This window comes from Nerophis ophidion, linkage group LG19 (assembly GCF_033978795.1).
Source record: "Nerophis ophidion isolate RoL-2023_Sa linkage group LG19, RoL_Noph_v1.0, whole genome shotgun sequence".
NCBI lineage: Eukaryota > Metazoa > Chordata > Actinopteri > Syngnathiformes > Syngnathidae > Nerophis > Nerophis ophidion.
Genome location: NC_084629.1, coordinates 22,643,780 through 22,669,311, shown reverse-complemented (window position 1 = coordinate 22,669,311; position 25,532 = coordinate 22,643,780). Strand labels below are relative to the sequence as shown.

Genomic DNA, 25,532 nt, shown 5'->3' with positions numbered 1-25,532 from the left:
GTGGATCCGTAGGGGGGATCCGTGGTGCGCTACTTGGACACAGGCCGGGGTATGATCACCCCCGGCTGGGTCGCCCGGCTGAGGGCGTCTGATGATTAAAGACCCGAAACACCCCATGACCCCGGGTTTATCACTGATGACGTGTCCAAGCATCACTGCGAGGTGTATTCAAGTTCTCTCTCTCTCTCTCTCTCTCTCTCTCTCTCTCTCTCGTCTCTCTCTCTCTCCTCTCTCTCTCTCTCTCTCTCTCTCTCTGTCTCTCTGTCTCTCTGTCTCTCTGTCTCTCTGTCTCTCTGTCTCTCTGTCTCTGTCTCTGTCTCTCTCTCTCTCTCTCTCTCTCTGTGCTGTGTGTGTGTATGTATATATACACATGTATATGAAAATTTATGTGTAATATTATGTATATGTATGTTTATATGTACAGGGTTTACCCCGCCGTCCGCCTGAGTGCAGCTGTGATAGGTTCCAGCACCCCCGCGACCTCAAGAGGGACAACCGGTAAAAAAAAATGGATGGATTTATATCAAATACGAAAAATATGTGTATATATAGTATTAAAATACATAATGTAATATATAATATTATATATATATATATACAATTTTTTTTTTTTTTTTTTTAAATAAGACTCATTTTTTTGGGGGGGATATGTTGTTAGGGCATCTCCATGGACCAGGAGTTGTTCTAACCTGAAATCATTTTCAAAAAAGTTTTGTTTGGGTTATTATACCAAATATTACATTGCCAGGTTTGAATCGAGAATTTAATCACAGTTGAATCATCCCTTCAGGAATCAGAATCGGAACGAATCATGAGGTGCCAAAAGATTGTATTTGTCTTTTGAGAAGCATTACTTTGGAAAATGGGTTTCTTTTGTGATTGATGCTGTTACTGCCTTTCCCAAGGTCTAACCAGAACTAAAACACTCACTGTCTAAGACATAAGACAAAAGCTGTTGTGATGCCAAAGATCACTAATTTATATTTTATTTGGATTAATGAATTCACTTCCAAATCAAGATTCTTATCCACCCTGATTGTAAATATAGTCATAACGTTCAAAATAAATTTCAATTTTTTTTCAGTAACGATTACATTTTTTTTTTAAATACATTTGTAGGTCATCCCCATGCAATCAGAAGTGTTCATAACCTGTAACCTGTTCTTAAAAAGTTTCAATACAACTATTATCTCAGATTATACATTGCAAATCACTTCTGAATTGAATCATCACCACAGAATTCGAAATCGTAACAATCGTTACTCGCCCAAAGATCCACACCCCTATTGTAGTCGTCTTTCAGTTAAAAATATTTTCAGAATTTATTAATTTTGTTATTGATGCTGTATTACCGCCTTCCCCAACATTCAACCAAAATCAAAACATTCCTCTCATTCCCAAAGCAGACATAAGGGTCCGGAACTTTTTTATTCCTTTTTCTCGCTCTATTTTTTGCTTTCCTCCAAGCCGTGTAGACTTGCTTCTCCGTAAACGGCTATGATTTGAGTCCTCGAATAAATAATCAAAATACCTCCACTTTCTCTGGACAATTCTTTATTGAATAGGAAACAAATTCCAAAACACCAGCAAGGTTTTACGCTCTTGTGTAGAGTACGCAGAAAAGGAAAAAGCCTGTAAAAAGCTGAGGATGTTAAATTTTAGTACAACCGCACCCCTGGTGGCCATAAAGCACCATTACACGGTCTTTCCTTGTATTGTACAGTGTTTCCCATACCCTCATTCAACTGCCAGCTATCAAACACATGATAATGGGACTGTTGGTGAATGGAGCTGGTCATGCTAACTTTGTACAGTAGATGGCACCTCAACACACCTTGTACGTGCTTGATCTGCCAGAGAAAAAGAAGACATAGCAAGAGGGATGCAGCTTTACATTCAGACTCCTACAGATTCCAGCGACTTATTTGGGTTCCTTTTGACACTTTTGGAGGCTAACATGAAAGCATGCATCGCTCTTCTCGATCTACTACTACTAATACTACTATTACTACTACTACTACAACTACAAAAACAAAATGATTTTGACGGCCATGCCAGCACAGACAGTTAACATCTAAATGTCTTCCAATAAGCACAATATTTCTTCTATTTACTAAAGACATTCTCGCTACAGTAGGCTATAGGCTTACGAAGAGGCTCGCAGCTACACAACAGCTAAGCACACAACAGCGCACCATCTAGACACAGGTAATAATCATGAAAAATAAAACGTGACATTAGTCAATATAAAAAAGTATCAAACAATTACAGTTGCATAATGCTTACACACACTAAAAGTCTCCAAGGCATATTCGAAAGTATCCACTAACAAACGTGTCCGCACCATTCAACTTCATGAATTACTGTGCCCTCTGGGCGTTGCAAAAAAAACCTCAATTACCACTCCACTTCAACTTAAGACAGTATTAGTCCATACCAGACTGTTAATAATAAATATGTGAGTGTTTTTTTTAACAGCTACTAGTGTTGTCCCGATACCAATATTTTAGTACCGGTACCAAAACGTATTTTGATACTTTTTAGTACTTTTCTAAATAAAGGGGACCACAAAAAATTGGATTATTGGCTTTATTTTAACAAGAAATCTTAGGATACATTCAACATATGTTTATTATTGCAATCAATGAACAATTGAGTTCTTAAATAAAATAATGAACATACAAGAAAACGTGTCTTTTAGTAGTAAGTAAGCAAACCAAGACTCCTAATTTGTCTGTTGACATATGCAGTAACATATTGTGTCATTTACCATTCTATTTTGTCAAAATTATGAGAGACAAGCTGTAAAAATGGATTATTAATCCATTCTTCCATTCCATCCATACTTTATGTTTCAACATGTTCTATCTACACTTTTGTTAAAATGTAATGATCAGTCATTGTTCTGTTGTTTGGATACTTTACATTAGTTTTGGATGATACCACAAATTGAGGTATGGATCCGATACAAAGTCGTTACAGGATCATACCTTGGTCATATTCAAAGTCTTCATGTGTCCAGAGATGTATTATTTATAAACATAATATACATTTTTAAAAAGGAAAAAAGATTTTGTGACGGTAAAAAATATCAATGTAATTATAGTAGTTTCGACTAGATACGCTATTGTACTTTGTATCATTACAGTGGATGTCAGGTGTAGATCCATCCATGGCATTTGTTTACATTCAGGGTGCTAGCTTGCTGTTAGCAGTTAGCTATTGTATCCTCCTACGGTGTGTAGTGAAGCATGTTTAGCTATTCCTCGTCCTGCAGGGATGATACTTGTAAGAAACTTACTTTATTTGTCACCATGGAGGCAAGAATTAGTGATTCAGAAGTAGCTAAAACACTGCCGACTGCGGATGGATGTTCACCACTAGCTAGCTGGCCATGTCTCAAAACTCCTCTTCCTGAGGGCGTTACAGTGTTATAACTTCACCTTTATCGTTAGTTTTTACGCCAAAATGCGTCTGTTCTCCCTTTTCTGTCGACACACTCGGGGACCGGTACTTTTCAAACAGAGTATAGTACCCTTTCTTAATTCATTAGTACCGCGATACTATACTGAGACCGGTATACCGTAAAACCTTTATAGCTACTGTTGATTAAACCTTTTTGTAGGTTCAACACTACAAAATAAAAAAGAATGTGTGAGTCCTGCTGAGATAGGCACCAGCGCCCCCCGCAACCCCAAAGGGAATGAGCGGTAGAAAATGGATGGATGGATGTGAGTCCTGCTGATATTGTATCAATATTGGTTTCGGACAATACTCAAGGCTCCGATAACAGTATCATATTGGAAGTGGAAAAAGTTATTTATTTATTTTTTTTTTACACTTGCGTGACATTTAAAAATGTGACCTAAAACATTGTGTATTCTTATTAAAGGTTTTTATGATGTCTGTAGTATGACCACGGAAGAGATTATTCACTTTACATGGACAGTTGTAGCTGATCTTGGTTGTTTTATACTGGGGTTAATTTCTTTTTACACTTGTGATATTTTCAAAAATGTGACTTTAAATATTGTGTATAATGCTAATGCTAAAATTTGCAAGCCAAATTTAAATGCAAACCGTAGCATGCTAAAACGTATGAAGCATCAAGTACCAAGTTGTATGACTACAAAAAGTGTACATATGTAAAAGTAGCTATAAAAAAGTTAGCATGCTAACAGTTAGCTTGTGTCAATAAACCAAGTTATATGACTGAGGTGTTATGCTTTAAATTAGCTAAAAAAAGTTAGCATAATAATGTTTGCTTGCTAGCATGTTAATGTTAGCATGCTAACAGTCAGCATGTGTCAAGTATCAAGTTATATGACTCTCAGGCGTTCGGCTGCAAAATTGGTGAAGCAGGTTAGCATGCTAACAGTTATAGTGCATCAAGTACCAAGTTATATGAATAGGAAATGTACACTAGTAAACTTACCCAAAAAATAACAAAAAGTTTGCATGCTGACAGTTAGCATTGTGTCAAGTACCAAGTTACATGCCTCTGAGGGGTTTGGCTGCAAATTTGGCTAAAAGGGTTAACATGCTAACAGTTATAATACATCAAGTACCAAGTTGTATGACTTGGAAGCGTACACATGTAAAATTGGCTAAGAAAAAAAAGTTAGCATGCTAACAGTTAGCATGTGTCAATTACCAAGTTTTACGACTGGTGTGTTAAGCTGAAAATTAGCCACAAAAAAAAAGTTAGCATAGTAATGATAACATGCTATCATGCTAATGTTAGCATCCATCCATCCATCCATTTTCTACCGCTTATTCCCTTTCGGGGTCGCGGGGGGCGCTGGCGCCTATCTCAGCTACAATCGGGCGGAAGGCGGGGTACACCCTGGACAAGTCGCCACCTCATCGCAGGGATAATGTTAGCATGTTAACAGTTATAATGCATCAAGTACCAAGTTCTATGAATAGTAAGTGTACACATGTAAAATTAGCTAAAAAAAAAACAAAAACAAAACAGTTAGCATGCACACAGTTAGTATGTGTCAAATACAAAGTTATATGTTTTAACTTTGTACTGACAGACAGACCTGAAATTGATCCGAATAATAATTAAATAATGTGTGTTTTTTTTTTAAATACTTGTTCTTAACATTTTTAAGAGTGGGACCCTTTTGGATCCCCAAGACTGTCATTGCTCTAAAAATAATGATGAATTAAAATCAAAGTTGTAATTAATTATGGACCTATTTAAGGCTCCACGTACATAAAATTTTCACTCGGGTATTTTTTGGTGGGACAACTTTGAATATTTTGTCTTTTTGCCATAAGAAAACAGGGTTTTCTTTGACAAAAAGCATAAAACTTAAATTTTTTTTTTTTACTTTTTAGATAAACCTGAAGTTGATCTACAGATTTACTGTGAGCGTTTAATAATAATAATAATAATAATAGTAAAAAATACTTGTTTTTAACATTATTATGAGTGGGACCCTTTTTGATCCCCAAGAATTTTAGTGCATTTTTTTTTAACTATCATTGCTCCAAAAATACTGATGAATTTCAATTAATGTTGTTATGAATTTTTGACCTATTTAAGGCTCCAATTACTTCACATCAAATATTCCATAATCTGTGTTTCTGCCCATAAAAACAAAGTTTTCTTTGACAAATAAAGCAAAAAAAAAAAAATTTAAAAAATGTTTTAACTTTGTATCAACAGATAAACCTGATGTTGATCCACAAAAAAAAAATCAAGAATTATAGTGCAATTCTTTTTAACTATCACTGCTCCAAAAATAATAATGAATCAAAATCAATGTTATGAATTCTTGACCTATTTAGGGCTCCAATTACTTCACATCAAATGTTCACTTTACATTTTTTGGGGGGGAGTAAATTTAGCTTATTTTGTGTTTCTGCCATAATAAACAGGGTTTTCTTTGACAAAAAGGGTATAAAAGATTGAAAAAATGTTTTAACTTTCAAGTTGATCAACCGATTTACTGTGAGCGTTGAAAAAATATTAACAATAAAAAAAAGACTTCTTTTGAAAAATTTTATGAGTGTGACCCTTTTGGATCCCCAAGAATTTTAGTGTGATTTTTATTTTTATTTATTTATTTATTTTTTTTTTTTAAACTGTCATTGCTCCAAAAAACAATAATTAATGCAGATCAATGTTTTTATGAATTATTGACTGATTTAAGGCTCCAATTACTTCACATCAAATATTCACTTAAAAAAATTTGGGGGGGAATTTTGCATATTTTGTGTTTTTGCCATAAAGAACTGTTTTGTTTGCCAAAAAGTGCATACAACTAAAAAATAAAATGTTTTAACGTTGAATCGACAGATAGAACTGAAGTTGATTTACAGCTTTACCGTACGCGTTGAAATAATAATACAAAAAAAAGACTTGTTTTTAAAATGTTTATGAGTGGGACCCTTTTGAATCCCCAACATTTTTAGTGTGATTTATTTATTTTTAAACTGTCATTGCTCCAAAAATATAAATCAATCCAAATCCATATTGCTATTAATTATTGACCTATTTACGGCTACAAATACTTCACATGAAATATTTACTTTACATTTTTTAAGGGAATTTATTGCATATTTTGCGTTTGCCATAAGTTTTCTTTGACAAAAAGGGCATAAAACATTTAAAAAATGTTAACTTTGTATCGACGGATAGACCTTAAGTTGATCTACATATTTACTGTAAGTGTTGAATAATGATAGTAAAAAAATACTTTTGTTTTAACATTTTTGCGAGTGGGACCCTTTTGAGTCCCGAGTGCCCTCACGGTAAAAAAAAAAAAAATGAATAAATTGTATTGGTTTGATAATGAAAATAATGAAAATGGGCACTGCATTCTTTCATATTCAGTATACAGCAAGGAAGGGATTCATATGGCCCTGTTTTTGGGTGGTTGAGAGGAAGAGTGGGGGATAATCATTTTGCAATGCAGTCTGCTGAAAATGATGGAAAATGCCACTCTGCATCGCAACTGTGCTTAAAGCTGTGCTCATTTTAAAATATTCAACACTCTACTGCCATCTGCCGGCTAAAACGTGTTTTTCGTCACGTTTCATATGTCAGGTAAATCCCCCTCCCAATTTGAGTGGAAAAGTTTGGACCCCCCCACCCCTCCTTTTCCGGATAGTCTGCATTCATTTCTTCCAGAGTTTTTCTCTTTCCTTGGGCAGCTCCTCGGCGAGCCACTGGATGGTGTTAATGCGCGCCTCCTGCCAGCTGTACGTGGGCATGTAGCCCAGCTCTCTCCTGGCTCTCTGGTAGGAGAAGCTGAAGGGCGTGTTGAGCATGGTGAGCAGATCGCGGGTTATTGGCGGCACCAGGCGGTAGAAGGGCCGCAGCAGCATGCACGCCACCTCAATGAAGAAGCAGACCAGGTAGAAGAGGCGCAGCGGTACCATGAGGCGGTCCTGGATGCGAAAGCCCAGCGGCGCCATCATGACGTGGTTGAAGTCCGAGTAGCTGACGTGCGGCGTGTCGTCGGACACGAAGTAGAACTGTCCCCCGACCTCGCTTCTCCGCCACGGCTCTTTGAGGCTGCGGGCGGCTTGGAGGTGGGCGGCGGCCACGTTGCCGACGTAGACGGGGTTGACCTTGGCCTCGGGGAGCGAGGTTCTGTAGAGCACGTCCTTGTTCTTCAGACCGTCCACCATGTGGCCCAGCAGGAAGCGGCTGCCCTCGCCGTAGATGAACATGGGCCTCAGGGCGCAGGTGGCCAGCCGCCCCCCGTTGTGGAGCAGCTCACCGTTGGCCTGCAGACTTATGTCCTCCGCCTCCTTCTTGGTCTTGCTGTAGGAGAACTTGAGGGCGCTTTTGTAGACCAGGTCCTCGTCACCATTGACAACAGGCTCGCCTTCGGGGTTGGGGCCCATTACCTCGATGGTGCTGGTGTAAATTAAGGACGCCACGCTCTCTTGGAGGCACGCCTCCAGAAGCAGTTGTGTACCTGTAGAACAGAAGACGTCATGGTTTGGTGCCCTGGTTTTTTGGGGGCCGGGGGTGGGTGGTGGGTGGGGGGGAGGGGGCTTGGGGTGCTAGACCCTGGCAACATTAGACAGCAGGGGTGTCAAAACAGGGGTGACCCAGAATGGTCTCAGGCATAATAGTGTTAAAAATAAGTCACATAATATTATATATTTTATGTTATTATTCAACGTTAAATCTCTAGACCAACTTCAGGTCTATCGGTCGATTATATAACGCAATGTTTAATTTTTTTATTTGAAAAAAAACCCTGTTTTTTATGGCAAAAAAATAAAATATGCACACACAAAAAAAGTTGAAAGTGTAATATTTAATGTGAATTATATGGAGCCTTAAATAGGTCAATAAATTATAAAAATGATTTTTAATTCATCATTATATTTTGAAGAATGACAGTTAAAAAAAGATCCCACTAAGATTCTTGGGGATCCAAAAGGGCCCGACTCATAAAAGTGCTGAAAATTAATTTTTGTTTTTTGTTTTGTTTTTAAGTTTCAACATTTAAGTCTTTAGATGCACTTCTGATCTCTCTCTTTTTATTATGTTTTCATGTGTATTTTTAGTTTGTTTTATGCACTTTTTGTAAAAAAAAATTCAAGTCCATCCATCCATCCATCATCTTCCGCTTATCCGAGGTCGGGTCGCGGGGGCAGCAGCCTAAGCAGGGAAGCCCAGACTTCCCTATCTCCAGCCACTTCGTCTAGCTCTTCCCGGGGGATCCCGAGGCGTTCCCAGGCCAGCCGGGAGACATAGTCTTCCCCGTGGCCTCCTACCGGTTGGACGTGCCCTAAACACCTCCCTAGGGAGGCGTTCGGGTGGCATCCTGACCAGATGCCCGAACCACCTCATCTGGCTCCTCTCGATGTGGAGGAGCAGCAGCTTTACGTTGAGCTCCTCCCGGATGGCAGAGCTTCTCACCCTATCTCTAAGGGAGAGCCCCGCCACCCGGCGGAGGAAACTCATTTCGGCCGCTTGTACCCGTGATCTTATCCTTTCGGTCATGACCATAGGTGAGGATGGGAACGTAGATCGACCGGTAAATTGAGAGCTTTGCCTTCCGGCTCAGCTCCTTCTTCACCACAACGGATCGATACAACGTCCGCATTACTGAAGACGCCGCACCGATCCGCCTGTCGATCTCACGATCCACTCTTCCCCCACTCGTGAACAAGACTCCTAGGTACTTGAACTCCTCCACTTGGGGCAGGGTATCCTCCCCAACCCGGAGATGGCACTCCACCCTTTTCCGGGCGAGAACCATGGACTCGGACTTGGAGGTGCTGATTCTCATTCTGGTCGCTTCACACTCGGCTGCGAACCGATCCAGTGAGAGCTGAAGATCCCGGCCAGATGAAGCCATCAGGACTACATCATCTGCAAAAAGCAGAGACCTAATCCCGTGGCCACCAAACTGGAACCCCTCAACGCCTTGGCTGTGCCTAGAAATTCTGTCCATAAAAGTTATGAGCAGAATGGGTGACAAAGGACAGCCTTGGCGGAGTCCAACCCTCACTGGAAACGTGTCCGACTTACTGCCAGCAATGCGGACCAAGCTCTGACACTGATCATACAGGGAGCGGACTGCCACAATAAGACATTCCGATACCCCATACTCTCTGAGCATTCCCCACAGGACTTCCCGAGGGACACGGTCGAATGCCTTCTCCAAGTCTACAAAGCACATGTAGACTGGTTGGGCAAACTCCCATGCACCCTCAAGAACCCTGCCGAGAGTATAGAGCTGGTCCACAGTTCCACGACCAGGACGAAAACCACACTGTTCCTCCTGAATCCGAGGTTCGACTATCAGGCGAAGCCTCCTCTCCAGTACACCTGAATAAACCTTACCGGGAAGGCTGAGGAGTGTGATCCCACGATAGTTGGAACACACCCTCCGGTCCCCCTTCTTAAAGAGAGGGACCACCACCCCGGTCTGCCAATCCAGAGGTACCGCCCCCGATGTCCACGCGATGCTGCAGAGTCTTGTCAACCAAGACAGCCCCACAGCATCCAGAGCCTTAAGGAACTCCGGGCGGGTCTCGTCCACCCCCGGGGCCTTGCCGCCGAGGAGCTTTTTAACTACCTCAGCGACCTCAGCCCCAGAAATAGGAGAGTCCACTACAGATTCCCCAGGCACCGCTTCCTCAAAGAAAGACGTGTTGGTGGGATTGAGGAGGTCTTCGAAGTATTCCCTCCACCGATCTACAACATCCGCAGTCGAAGTCAGCAGAACACCATTCGCACCATACACGGTGTTGATAGTGCACTGCTTCCCCTTCCTGAGGCGCCGTATGGTGGTCCAGAATCGCTTCGAAGCCGTCCGGAAGTCGTTTTCCATGGCTTCCCCGAACTCTTCCCATGTCCGAGTTTTTGCCTCCGCGACCGCTAAAGCTGCACACCGCTTGGTGTAATATAATATAAAAGTGTAATATATAATGTGAAATAATTGGAGCCTTAAATAAATCAATAATTCATAACATTGATCTTGATTCATTATTATTTTTTGAGTAATGACAATAAAATAAAAAAATCCCCACTAAAATTATTGGGTATCCAAAAGGACCCCACTCATAAAAGTCTTAAAAAAAGATTGACTTCAGATCTCTCCGTTGAATACATGTTTTTATTATTTTTCATGTGTTTTTTAAATTTTTGTTTTATGCCTTTTTCCATCCATCCATCCATTTTCTACCGCTTATTCCCTTTCGGGGTCGCGGGGGGCGCTGGCGCCTATCTCAGCTACAATCGGGCGGAAGGCGGGGTACACCCTGGACAAGTCGCCACCTTGTCGCAGGGCCTTTTTTGTCAAAGAAAATGTTTTTTACATAAAATATGCAGCATTTCCCCCCCAAAAATATTTCAAATTGTAATATTTGATGCGTTCGGGTGGCATCCTGACCAGATGCCCGAACCACCTCATCTGGCTCCTCTCGATGTGGAGGAGCAGCGGCTTTACTTTGAGTTCCTCCCGGATGGCAGAGCTTCTCACCCTATCTCTAAGGGAGAGCCCCGCCACACGGTGGAGGAAACTCATTTCGGCCGCTTGTACCCGTGATCTTATCCTTTCGGTCATGAGCTTTGGTGAGGATAGGAACGTAGATCGACCGGTAAATTGAGAGCTTTGCTTTCCGGCTCAGCTCCTTCTTCACCACAACGTATTGGTACAACGTCCGCATTACTGAAGACGCCGCACCGATCCGCCTGTCGATCTCACGATCCACTCTTCCCTCACTCGTGAACAAGACTCCTAGGTACTTGAACTCCTCCACTTGGGGCAGAGTCTCCTCCCCAACCCGGAGGTGGCACTCCACCCTTTTCCGGGCGAGAACCATGGACTCGGACTTGGAGGTGCTGATTCTCATTCCGGTCGCTTCACACTCGGCTGCAAACCGATCCAGTGAGAGCTGAAGATCCCGGTCAGATGAAGCCATCAGGACCACATCATCTGCAAAAAGTAGGGACCTAATCTTGCGGCCACCAAACCGGAACCCCTCAACGCCTTGACTGCGCCTAGAAATTCTGTCCATAAAAGTTATGAACAGAATCGGTGACAAAGGACAGCCTTGGCGGAGTCCAACCCTCACTGGAAATGTGTTCAACTTACTGCCGGCAATGCGGACCAAGCTCTGGCACTGATCGTACAGGGAGCGGACCGCCACAATAAGAAAGTCCAATACCCCATACTCTCTGAGCACTCCCCACAGGACTTCCCGAGGGACACGGTCGAATGCCTTCTCAAAGTCCACAAAGCACATGTAGACTGGTTGGGCAAACTCCCATGCACCCTCAAGAACCCTGCCGAGAGTATAGAGCTGGTCCACAGTTCCACGACCAGGACAAAAACCACACTGCTCCTCCTGAATCCGAGGTTCGACTATCCGGCATAGCCTCCTCTCCAGTACACCTGAATAAACCTTACCGGGAAGGCTGAGGAGTGTGATCCCACGATAGTAGGAACACACCCTCCGGTCCCCCTTCTTAAAGAGAGGAACCACCACCCCGGTCTGCCAATCCAGAGGTACCGTCCCCGATGTCCACGCGATGCTGCAGAGTCTTGTCAACCAAGACAGCCCCACAGCATCCAGAGCCTTAAGGAACTCCGGGCGGGTCTCGTCCACCCCCGGGGCTTTGCCACCGAGGAGCTTTTTAACTACCTCAGCGACCTCAGCCCCAGAAATAGGAGAGTCCACCACAGATTCCCCAGGCACTGCTTCCTCATAGGAAGACGTGTTGGTGGGATTGAGGAGGTCTTCGAAGTATTCCTTCCACCGATCCACAACATCCGCAGTTGAGGTCAGCAGAACACCATCCGCACCATACACGGTGTTGATAGTGCACTGCTTCCCCTTCCTGAGGCGGCGGTCTGTGGTCCAGAATCGCTTCGAAGCCGTCCGGAAGTCGTTTTTCATGGCTTCCCCAAACTCCTCCCATGTCCGAGTTTTTGCCTCAGCGACCGCTGAAGCCGCACACCGCTTGGCCTGTCGGTACCTGTCCACTGCCTCCGGAGTCCTATGAGCCAAAAGGGCCCAATAGGACTCCTTCTTCAGCTTGACGGCATCCCTCACCGCTGGTGTCCACCAAGGGGTTTTAGGATTGCCGCCCCGACAGGCACCAACTACCTTGCGGCCACAGCTCCAATCAGCCGCCTCGACAATAGAGGTGCGGAACATGGTCCACTCAGACTCAATGTCCAGCACCTCCCTCGTGACATGTTCGAAGTTCTTCTGGAGGTGGGAATTGAAACTTTCTCTGACAGGAGACTCTGCCAGACTTTCCCAGCAGACCCTCACAATGCGTTTGGGCCTGCCAGGTCGGTCCGGCATCCTCCCCCACCATCGCAGCCAACTCACCACCAGGTGGTGATCGGTAGAAAGCTCCGCCCCTCTCTTCACCCGAGTGTCCAAAACATAAGGCCGCAAATCCGATGACACAACTACAAAGTCGATCATGGAACTGCGGCCTAGGGTGTCCTGGTGCCAAGTGCACATATGGACACCCTTATGTTTGAACATTATGTTTGTAATGGACAAATTGTGGCGAGCACAAAAGTCCAATAACAAAACACCACTCGGGTTCAGATCCGGGTGGCCATTTTTCCCAATCATGCCTCTCCAGGTTTCACTGTTGTTGCCAACATGAGCGTTGAAGTCCCCCAGTAGGACAAGGGAATCACCCGGGGGAGCACTTTCCAGTACTCCCTCGAGTGTACCCAAAAAGGTTGGGTACTCTGGACTGCTGTTTGGTGCGTAAGCACAAACAACAGTCAGGACCCGTCCCCCCACCCGAAGGCGGAGGGAGGCAATCCTTTCGTCCACTGGGTTGAACTCAAACGTGCAGGCTTTAAGCCGGGGGGCAACCAGAATTGCCACCCCAGCCCGTCGCCTCTCACTGTCGGCAACGCCAGAGTGGAAGAGGGTCCAGTCCCTCTCGAGAGAAGTGGTTCCAGAGCCCTTGCTGTGCGTCAAAGTGAGTCCGACTATATCCAGCCGGAACTTCTCTACTTCGCGCACTAGCTCAGGCGCTTTCACCCCCAGTGAGGTGATGTTCCACGTCCCAAGAGCTAGCTTCTGTAGCCGAGGATCGGACCGCCAAGTGCCCTGCCTTCGGCTGTCGCCCAGCTCACATTGCACCCGAACTCTATGGCCCCTGCTATGGTTGGTGAGCCCATTGGAGGGGTGACTCACGTTGCCTCTTCGGGCTGTGCCCGGCCGGGCCCCATGGGAACAGGCCCGGCCACCAGGCGCTCGCCATCGTGCCCCACCTCCGGGCCTGGCTCCAGAGGGGGGCCCCGGTGACCCGCGTCCGGGCGAGGGAAATCTGGGTCCATGTTTTGTCTTCTTCATAGAGGTCTTCGAGTAAAACAGCCAACTACCTATAATATAGGTTTTTTAAACATAAGATCCCTGATAAAAAAAATGTTTCTGCTGTTACCTCAGAAATTGACTGTTCAGATGTTATGATTGGGGCTCAGAGATTTGTATGTGGATTATATTTATTTTCCATAACAAACAGGATAACTTAAATACCCTGGCAGTGGCAATAAGCTTAAATGTTTGTATTTACATTTTTTGAGCTGATTTTCATAAAATATGTTATTTAACTGCTACTGTTTAACAAGTACTGATTTAAATTGTGCTTGCACAACAAATGTTTTGGCACTTTTGTTCATGTGGGAGAATATTCCAATGAAGGTGCACTACACACTACTTTTGAATTAATTATTGGGCTTTGCGTATACAATGCAGTTAATCGCCATTAATCGGAGAAAAAGTGTGATTAACTTCGATTAAAATGTTTAATCGTTGCCCAGCCCTAATATATGTATATATATATATATATATATATATATATATATATATATATATATATATATATATATATATATATATATATATATATATATATATATAATATATATATATATATATATATATATATATATATATATATATATATATATATATATATATATATATATATATATATAATATATATATCTAATCTATCTATCCATCCATCCATCCATTTTCTACCGCTTATTCCCTTTTGGGGTCGCGGTGGGCGCTGGCGCCTATCTCAGCTACAATCGGGCGTGGTACACCCTGGACAAGTCGCCACTTCATCGCAGGGCCAACACAGATGGACAGACAACATTCACACACTAGGGCCAATTTAGTGTTGCCAATCAACCTATCCCCAGGTGCATGTCTTTGGAAGTGGGAGGAAGCCGGAGTACCCTGAGGGAACCCATGCATTCACGGGGAGGACATGCAAACTCCACACAGAAAGATCCCGAGCCTGGGATTGAACCCAGGACTACAGGACCTTCGTATTGTGAGGCAGACGCACTAACCCCTCTTCCACCGTGTGTGTGTGTGTGTGTGTGTATATATATATATATATATTTTTTTTGGCTTTCAACATTTAAGTCTTTAGATCAACTTCAGATCTCTCTGTTGATTACAAGTTTTTATTATTCTTTTCATGTGTTTTTTTTTTTTAAAGTATGCCCTTTTTGTAAAAGAAAATATTGTTTTATACCCAAAATATGTAATATTTTCCCCCCAAATTTTTCTAAGTATAATAGTTGATGTGAATTATTTGAGCCTTAAATAGGTCAATACTTCATAACAACATTGATTTTGATTTATTCTTTATTTTTTGAGTAATGAAAATTTAAAAAAAATTTGGGGATCCAAAAGGGTCCCACTCATAAAAGTGATAAAAATAAGATGCGATACATTATTTTTCAACACATAAGTCTCTATTTTATCATATTCTATACTACTCTAAACTATTAAATGTGTTAAGATTTTTAATGGCAAAAACACAAAATATGCAATATTTTACCCCCCAAAAATTTCAAAGTTCAATATTTGATGTGAAGTATTTGAAGCCTTAAATATGTCAATAATTCATAACATTGATTTTGATGCATTATTATTTTTTTGAGCAATGACGGTTTTAAAGTAAAAAACAGTCTGCATGGCACATTTTTGTTATCAGAGTCAAGTTAGTCAACATTGCAACTTTTTATCGTCACATTTCACCTCTTTGCTCTTTTATTCCACTGTTTATGTTTTTTTATACAGTTTTTAAAAAAATATTATTTGTAGAATGCGCTGGGAGACGTTAAAAAATGGACCCCGGGCCACAGTTTGAACACCCCTGCTTTACAGTTTCAGGTTCAGTCTTAAGGACGTATTTGAAAAACCTCCACATTGAACTCACGTACCAGCCAGGTACTGCTGCCACAGTTTAAAAACCCTTTAAGTCAGGGATACCTAAACCTTGAGTGCCACAGACTGACAAATCAAAGCATGCATTTTCACCTTCACATCAAGTAGAATATATACTTTTTTTTTTTACAAAGAACTACAAGATGCAATTTCAATTACATTTTTATGTGAAGGCTAAAGAGCTAAAGCCGAACTGAAATACTAAGCACACTGGTCAGATAGCGTCATGTAAGAAAAAATTTTAGCTAAAAAAGCACAAACTTATTCTAACAAGTGCATGCTTATAGTTAGCATTAGTAAAATACCGAATGATGACCCTGAGGTGTATATCTGTTAGATTAGTTTAAAACGCTAGCACGCTAATATTAGCATGCTAAAATTCAAACTTAAGCATGTGTCAAGTACCAAAATATATTACTCTCTGATGTACAACTAAAAGATTGGTTAAAAATACTAGCATGCTAACATTATCATACATTGAGCACCAAAATGTGACTCAGGGGTACACCTATAAAATGTTCTAAAAAAAGCCCCTTTACTATCGTTAGCATGCTAACAGGTAGCATTCGTCAAGGATCACAATATTTGAGGTTGATGTGTTTACCTGCAAAATTTGAAAAAAACTGAATAAAAAAAAAAAAGCTATCATGCTAATGTTAGAGCGCTATTGATTGTGCCACAGGTTGTTAAAACATTAGCTTCGGGTGCGACACAGCGGCCCGCTGCTAACTTTTCAAGGGGCCCACAGCGCATTCTAAAAATACTATTACAAAAAAACCAATAAAAAGTGGAATAAAAGTGCAAACAGGTGAAATGTAACGAGAATATGTTGCAATGTCGACTCTTATAACACAAAGCTTCTATGTACACTGTTTATTCACTTTAAAACTGTCATTGCTCCAAAAATAATAATGTATCAAAATCAATGTTGTTATGAATTATTGACCTATTTAAAACTCCATCATCAAATATTCCTCTTTGAAATGTTTTTTTTGGGGAAATGTATTTTTGCAATAAAAAAATTCTAGTTTTCTTCGACAAAAAGGGGACATAAAACCCAAATAAAAAAAATAAAAATAACTTATAATGGACAGATGGATCTGATGTTCATCTAAAGATTCAAACATTGAAAGTAAAAAATAAAATAAAATAATGATAATCCTAATGTTCAAATTTATTTTGTTAACACTTTAATGAGTGGGATTCTTTTAGGGCCATGAGAATTTTAGTGAGATTTTTTTTAACTGTCTTTGCTCAAAAAATAATAATGAATCAAAATCAATGTTGTTTTGAATTATTAAACTATTTAAGGCTCCAATTATTTCACATCAATGATGGGTCAAATGCAGAGAATAATTTCGCCACATCTAGTATGTGTGTGACAATCATTGGTATTTTAACTTTAACTTAAAATCAAATATTCCACTTTTAAATATTTTTGAGGGAAAATATTGCATATTTTGTAGTTTTGCCATAAAGAAAACAAGTTTTCAACGACAAAAAGGGCACAAAACAAACATTTTAAAAATATATATATATTTGGCAAATGCAGCTCAAGATGATCTACAGATTTAAGCACTGAAAGTAAAAAACATAAAAATATATTTTGAATTTAATTTTTGGGTCCATGGGAATTTTAGTGGGATTTTTAGTTTTTAACTGTCATTGCTCAAAAATAATAATGAATTAAAATCAATGTTAGGAATTATTGACCTATTTAAGGCTCCAATTATTTCGCATTAAATACACATATTTTGGTGGAACATATTGCATATCTTGTTTTTTTACCAAAAAAACAGGGGTTTCTTTAACAAAAAGGTCATAAAACCGGAACAAATATTAAAACTTTATAGCAACGGATAGATCTGAAGTTGATCGAGACATTTGAATAATATATGACTCCGTTTTAACATTTTTATGACTGAGATCCTTTTGGGTCCCCGGGACTAAACTTGAGGTGATTCCTAAAAGTTGAAAAAAAAGAATATATTTTTATTTTACTATTTGAAAATAAAAATATCAAAAAGACCACCGCATGCTTTGAGCTGTGCCCGTAGAGCGCGACGCCCGACGAACGACAACATTCCATGTCAGCGTGTCCACCTTTGACGTTGACACTGTAGATCTCGTCGGGGTCCACCGCGTTGATCACGTCGATAATGGCGGCGATGTGGAAGACCAGCGACGCTCCCCGACAGGCTCTCCTCAGGAAGTCGGCGTCCCGGATGTCGCCCTCGAACACGCTGAGCTTCGTTTCGCCTTTGCAGTCTGCAAGGCAGCACAGCACGTCCATGTCATTAGAAGCCACACAGGTTCATTTTAAAAGACAATCTTCACCTCCATGGGGAGGAATACAGTCCTGACATGTAACGTTATCACTGGAGGACGACAAGGCGAGGAATAGCTAAACATTCCGCGAGTTGGCTCTAGCTTAGCTAACTGCTAAGTTAGAGCTCTTGAATGTACACAAAGGTGGGCGTATCGATACAAATATCAACAGTAATGATACCAACTATGGTATGAAGAGATGGCTACCTTTCACATTTGAACCGATCAGGCGCTGATCTTGACTCTGATGACACAAAGCTGCCATGCAGACATGTTTATACTTCCTTCCTGTCATTGCTCACAAAAAAAACATATTGAGAATTGGGGAAAACAGTGTATATTTTGTGTTTTTGCTAATAAAAAAATAACTTTTACATGACAAAAAGTGCATTAAAAAAACACACAATTAAAAAAATATATATCAAAAAATGTTAACTTATGATTGACGGCTCTAAAGTTGATCTGGAGTTTTAAGTGTTGAAAGTTATAAAGGAAATGTATGACTTATTTTTAATACTTTAATAAGTGGGACCCTTTTGGATCCCTGAGAATGTTAGATTTTTTTTTTTTAACTATTTGCTCAAAAAATAATAATTAATTAAAATCAATGTCATGAATGACTGACCTATTTGAAGCTCCAATTTCTTCACATCAAATATTCCACTTTGATATATTTTTTATGGAATATTGCATATAATGTGTGTTTGCCAAATTAAAAGACAAATGTTTTTGGGCAAAAAGGGCATAAAACAAACAAAGAAGAAAACTAAATTTGAAAAATCATTTTAATCAACTGATGGATCTGAAGTTAATCTACAGATTTAAGTGTTAAAAGTTTTAAAAAATTAGTAGAGAGCGGAGGTTGCCCACATATGCGGTCCTCTCCAAGGTTTCTCATAGTCATCATTGTCACCGACGTCCCACTGGGTGTGTTTTCCTTGCCCTTATGTGGGCTCTACCGAGGATGTCGTTGTGGTTTGTGTTGTGGTTTGTGCAGCCCTTTGAGACACTAGTGATTTAGGGCTATATAAATAATCATTGATTGATTGATTGATTGAGTATGACTTATTTTTAACACTTTTATGAGTGGGAACCTTTTGGATACGTAAGATTTTTAGTGAGATTTTTTTTCCACGCTGTCTTTGCTCAAAAAATAGTAATGAACTAAAATCAATGTTGTTATGAATTATTGACCTATTTGAAGCTCCAATGATTTCACATCAAATATTCCACTTGCAAATAATTTTGGGGGGTAAATATTGCATATTTTGTGTATTTGCCATATTAAAAGAAAACTGTTTTTTGGCAAAAAGGGCATAAATTAAACAAAGAACAAAACAAAATGTAAAAACTCCTTCTAATCGACGGGTAGATCGGAAGTTTATCTACAGATTTAAGAGTTTAAAGTTTAAAAAAAAAATGTATGACTTATTTTTAACACTTTTATGAGTGGGACCCTTTTGGATTCCTGAGATTTTTAGTGTGATGTTATTTAATTTTTTCAAACTGTCTTTTAAAAAAAATATATTAATGAATCAAAATCAATGTTATTATGAATTATTGACCTATTTGAAGCTCCATTTACTTCACATCAAATATTCCACTTTGAAATATTTTTTTGGGGGAAGATATTGCATATTTTGTGTTTGCCATATTAAAAGAAAAACTGTTCTTTGGCAAAAAAAAAGGCCATAAACTAAACAAAGAACAAAACAACATTTTAAAAATCCTTATAATTGACGGATAGATCTGAAGTTGATCTAGAAATTTTAGAGTTGAAAGTTTAAAAAAACATGTACGACCTATTTTTAACACTTTTATGAAAGGGACCCTTTCGGATCCCTGGGATTTTTAGTGTGATTTTTTTCTTTTAAAACGGTCTTTGCTCAAAAAATGGTAATGAATTAAAAATTATGTATGATTGACCTTTTTAAGGCTCCAATTACTTCTCGTAAAATATTCCATATTGAATATTTTTAGTTTGACAAATAGGGCACAAAACAGAGAAAAACAACAACTTTGATTGATATATCTGAAGTTTATCTAGAGATGTAATCGTTAAAAGTCAAAACAAGATAAAAATATAGAGGTATGACTTATTTTTTTTACAATTTTTTGAGTGGGACCCCTTAACCCTGTGGATTTTAGTGGGATTTTTTTTTAACTATCTTTGCTAAAAGATAATAATCAAGTAAGATTATTGACCTGTGTAGTAGAGATGCGCGGATAGGCAATTATATCATCTGCAACCGCATCACCAAAGTCGTCATCCACCCGCCGTCCACCTGAACCAACATTTTATCAGAACCGCAACCGCCCGCCTGCTGAAATACATCAGAGGTCGGCCACCTTTACCACTCACAGAGCTATTTAAACCCGTTTCACAGAGTAATGAAGACAATGGGAGCCGCTAACGTTCTCGCGAATATCCAATGGCATTCATCCTGATGGCAAGAATATGGGCGCGCTGTGAAGCCATTGCCTTTGACACCTTCAACAGCATGTACAAACCGATTGTTAGTCCGGCAACATGTGTGCAGCTTCCGCAATCACACGTACAAGATTGAAAGGCATACTGGGTGATACAGAGTACACTGATGGTTGTGATATAAACAATTTTAACACTCTTACTAATATGCGCCAAGCTGTGAAGCCACACCAAACAAGATTGATAAACACATTTCGGGTGAACATCCTCACAGTAACACAACATAAACGCAACACAACAAATACCCAGAATCCTTTGTATCCAAAACAATTCCTGAATATTTTTTATACCCCCCCGCCCACCTTACCGACGCACGGGGGGGGGGCGAGGTTTGCTTCTGAAGTTTATCTAGAATTGTAATCGTTAAAAGTCTAAACAAGATACAAATATAGAGGTATGACTTATATATATATATATATATATATATATATATATATATATATATATATATATATATATATATATATATAAACAGTCATGGTTAAAAGTTTACATACACTTGTAAAGAACATAATGTCATGGCTGTCTTGATTTTACAATAATTTCTACAACTCTTATTTTTTTTGTGATAGAGTGATTGGAGCACATAATTGTAGGTCACAAAAAACAATCATGAAGTTTGGTTCTTTTATGAAATTATTATGGGTTTACTGAAAATGTAAGCAAATCTCCTGGGTCAAAAGTATACATACAGCAATGTTAATATTTGGTTACATGTCCCTTGGCAAGTTTCACTGCAATAAGGCGCTTTTGGTAGCTATCCACAAGATTTTTATCAATATTATTTTTTGAGCAATGACAGTTTAAAAATATTCCACTAAAATTCTCAAGGATCCAAAAGGGTCTTACTCATAAAAGTGTTAAAAAAAGTCATACTTTTTTTTTCACTTCATCGCTTGAATCTCCAGATCAATTTCTGATCCATCCATCAATAAGTTTTTATTATTAGTTTTGTTGTTGTTTGTTAGGCCTTTTTTGTCATAGAAAACTTAGTTTTTTATAGGAAACACACAAAATATGCAATATTTTCCCCCCAAAAAACACTTTGAAATATTTTTATAATGGATTGGATTAGATTAGCGTTTTTTGAGACACTCAAAGCGCTTAACAGAGAAGTGAGAAACCCTTCACACCTGGTTGTGGTACGCTACTTTTGTGAAGTAATAATAGGAGCCTTAAATATGTCAATAACATTAATTTTGATTCATTATTATTTTTAAGCAATGACAGTTGAAAACAACCAGTCTGCATGCCAGCTTTGTGTTATTAGAGTCAACATTGCAACTTTTTCTCCTCACATTTCCCCTTTTAGCTTTTTTATTCCACTTTTTTTTTTGGTAATAATGTTCTTGGAATGTGCAGCGGGCCCGTTAAAAAATGACCTGGAATTAGCCCCCGGGCCAGGCTTTGGACACCCTGATCTACAGAATCAACCCAGCAGGCACGAGACATTGAAACAATTTGTTGAATTAGGTCTTGACGTTGAGCAAGTCAAACACAATATTGAAACAACATACTTTTTGACGTTTAATCAATGTTGAGTTCTGACGTTTTGACCATTAAAATTTGGTCATTTCCCAACCAATATTCTACAACACAAATACAAAGTTGGAACAACATGCTTTTTGACAATGTTTAATCAATGTTGGATTGTGATGTTTATTTGACCATTGAAATTTGGTACTTTTCTAACCAACATTCTACAACAGAAATACAACGTTGAAACCACATGGTTTTTGACGACAATTATTCAATGTTGGGTCCTGATGTTGATTTGACCTTTGAAAGTTGGACATTTCCCAACCAATATTCTACAACACAAATACAACGTGGGAACAACGTGCTTTTGGACGTTTAATCAATGTCAGCTTGTGACGTTGATTTGACCATTGGAATTTTGTAATTTCCCCAACCAATATTCTACAACACAAATACAACGTGGGAACAACATGCTTTTGGACGTTTAATCAATGTCAGCTTGTGACTTTGATTTGACCATTGGAATTTTGTCATTTCCCCAACCAATATTCTACAACACAAATACAACGTTAAAACAACACTTTTTTGACGACGTTTACTCAATGTCAGCTTGTGACATTGATTTGAGCATGTAAATTTGGTGATTTTCAACCAATATTCTACGACACAAATATAACGTTGGAACAACCTGATTTTTCACAACGTTTAATCAATGTTGGGTTCTGACGTTGATTTGATGATTGAAATTCAACCATTTCATAACCAATATTCTACAACACAAATACGTTAAATCAATATGCTTTTTGACGAGGTTTAATCAATGTTGGGTTCTGACGTTGATTTCACAATCGAATTTTGGTAATTTCCCAACCAATATTCTACAGCACAAATACAACTTTGGGACAACATGCTTTTTGACAACGTTTAATCAACGTTGGGTTGTGACATTGATTTGATCATTGACATTTGGTCATTTCCCTAACCAATATTCTACAACACAAGTAAAACGTTGGAACAACATCATTTTGACAACATTTAATCAATGTTGGGTTCTGACGTTGATTTGACCATTGACCTTTGGTAATTTCCTCAACCAATATTCTACAACACAAATACAACGTTAAAACAACATGCTTGTTAACAATCTGTGATGAGGTGGCGACTTGTCCAGGGTGTACCCCGCCTTCCGCCCGATTGTAGCTGAGATAGGCGCCAGCGCCCCCCGCGACCTCAAAAGGGAATAAGCGGTAGAAATGGATGTTAACAATGTTTATTCAATGTCAGCTTGTGATGTTGATTTACCCATGGAAACGTGGTCATTTCCCAACCAATATTCTACAAGACAAATACGTTTAACCAACACTCATTTTGACGACGTTTATTCAATGTCAGCCTGTGATGTTGATTTGACCATTGAAATGTGGTCATTTCCCAACCAATGTTCTACAACACAAACACAACATTGAAACAACATGCTTTTTGACAACATTCATTCAATGTTCGGTTCTGACGTTGATTTGAAATGGAAATTTGGTCATTTTCCGACCAACCACGTCGATACAACATTAGACACCAATGTTGTCTCAATGAACAAATACAACTATTTCTCAACGTTGTTTCAAAATCTGTTTTGAAGGACAAGTACGTGTAATCAACGTTGTATCAATGTCTTTTGGTTGCTAGAAGGCCTTGACGCCCAAAAAATGTCCATCCCTAATTAGCATAACGCAGGATGGTGTCTGTGATATTAAAGTGATTTCAAGTGCAATTTGGAACAAGAATGAGTTCAAAGAAGAATCGGTCTAGTCCATTTACCGTCCAGACTTTGCAGCAGTTGTGTTCGGACCTTCATGTCCAGCAGTCGGATCTCGGCCACCTTTTCCTGGTCCAAGATGGTCCTGATCAGCCTCTCTCCCAGGAAGCCACACGCTCCCGTCACCACGCACACTTCACCCCCCAGAGACATGGCTCGCGCGCGAAACAAAAACAAGGTCTGGACAAAGCAGTCGGACGTGGGAGTCGCAAACGGGTTCCGAGACTCTTTATAAGCCAGGACTGTGGCAGCCGGGACCTTCACCAAGTGGGACGGGCCGTGACGCAGGCAGCAGGAAACAGGGACTCTCCCAAGGAGAGGAGGAATGTGGACCCGGGTCATGTGACCACAAAGATGCTTGGCCACAAAAAGAAGACCTTTCACTTTCAGCAACTTCTTCAAAAGAGCATGTGACCACTCGCCGTGTAACCTCCATGTTGAAATGAAACAACTCCTGATGAGGCTGTGCCGCCTTTCTCTAACACCCCAAGACTCGGAAAAGAAAACTTTCGCGTTAAAGGCCCTCGTCATCCATTTTGTCTTCCCCCCCAGCGGCCACATTTTGAGTGATTACGTCTGTTGCGATCAGTGACGTTATCGATACTTCAGTATCGATACTGCCGATTCCATATCTTCATTTTCTAATATATATTGTCAAATCAAAATTTTTGATACCATTGTTTGAGGGTGTCTAAGTTTTTCCCACCATGAGCCGCTTACTGGAAAGTCAAAGTATACAAGGGCCATATTAAGGTTTCTTATTTAAAAGAATATTAAAAACAGATGTTATATCAGCTTTGTCTTATAGGTGACTAAGTATATTATTATTAATTATTAGTTAGAACATTTCAGATTTTACTCATTACATACCTATTTTTTTGCTCTTTTTTTCCAGACATTTTTACTGTTGTATTGTGATTTAAGAATAGAATAAAAATATTAACAATTTTATTTTGTAACTGCAAAACTTAGTGTGCCTGTATGAAAAAATAATGTTCAGTTACATATTAAACCGTTTTTATTATGGTTCTTGTAAGTTTGTAAATTAATCAATAAGTTAGTTTAATTTATGTATTTTTCAAAAACTACCTTACTAAACTTTCTTCATGTTTCAAGTATATTTTATATTTTTTAATTTTTAGAGCTAATGTTTTTCTAATTATTTCTTAAGTTAGTATTATTTTCGCTAACTAAACTTTGTTCATATTTTAGGTATATTTTATTTAATTTTATTTTGAGAGCTTCTCATATTTTTCCAATTAATTCATGAGAAAGTTTAATTTGTTTTTAATAAGTAACTAAACTTTCTTTATATGTTAGGTTTATTTAATTTTTATTTTAGAGCCTGTACTATTTTTCAAATTAATTCATAAGTTAGTTTAATTCATTTTAAAGTAATTAACTAAAGTTACTCTTTATTTCAAGCATATTTCATTTTTATTTTGAGAGCTTCTAATATTTTTCTAATTAATCATTAAGTGAGTATTATTTTTTTTACTTCAATTAAGTAACTAAACTTTGTTTATATTTTAAGTATATTTTATTTTATTTTAAGACCTTCTTATATATTTCAAATTAATTCATAATTCATGAGTTTAACTTTTTTCTAATTAAATAACTAACAACACTTTCTTTATATTTTAAGTATATTTAACTTTTATATTTAGTTTCTAATATTGTTGTGCTTAGTTCATAAGTTAGTTG

The 25,532-nt window shown here is 39.1% G+C and overlaps 2 protein-coding genes across 4 annotated transcripts in view; one reads left to right on the top strand and one right to left on the bottom strand.

The window, feature by feature from the left end:
* wars2 (tryptophanyl tRNA synthetase 2, mitochondrial) overlaps nt 1-25,532 on the top strand; it is a 229,010-nt gene that overhangs the window by 13,948 nt on the left and 189,530 nt on the right. The gene's annotated exons all lie outside the window — the stretch shown is intronic.
* Nucleotides 2,576-24,122, bottom strand: hsd3b1 (hydroxy-delta-5-steroid dehydrogenase, 3 beta- and steroid delta-isomerase 1). Its single transcript, XM_061879570.1, has 3 exons — nt 23,831-24,122; nt 17,824-17,988; nt 2,576-7,943 (listed from the first exon to the last, which is right to left on the bottom strand). The coding sequence occupies exons 1-3, from the start codon at nt 23,979-23,981 to the stop codon at nt 7,135-7,137; spliced, it is 1,125 nt and encodes a 374-aa protein (XP_061735554.1). The 5' UTR covers nt 23,982-24,122; the 3' UTR covers nt 2,576-7,134.

Bases quoted from the DNA above. Each gene is read 5' to 3' on its own strand.
- hsd3b1 (XM_061879570.1), bottom strand. From the start codon at position 23,981: ATGTCTCTGGGGGGTGAAGTGTGCGTGGTGACGGGAGCGTGTGGCTTC. The intron at 17,989-23,830 runs GTAAATGGACTA...GCTGCCTTGCAG, and splicing joins ACTGCTGCAAAGTCTGGACG to ACTGCAAAGGCGAAACGAAG. The intron at 7,944-17,823 runs GTGGACACGCTG...TCTGTTCTACAG, and splicing joins CTACAGTGTCAACGTCAAAG to GTACACAACTGCTTCTGGAG.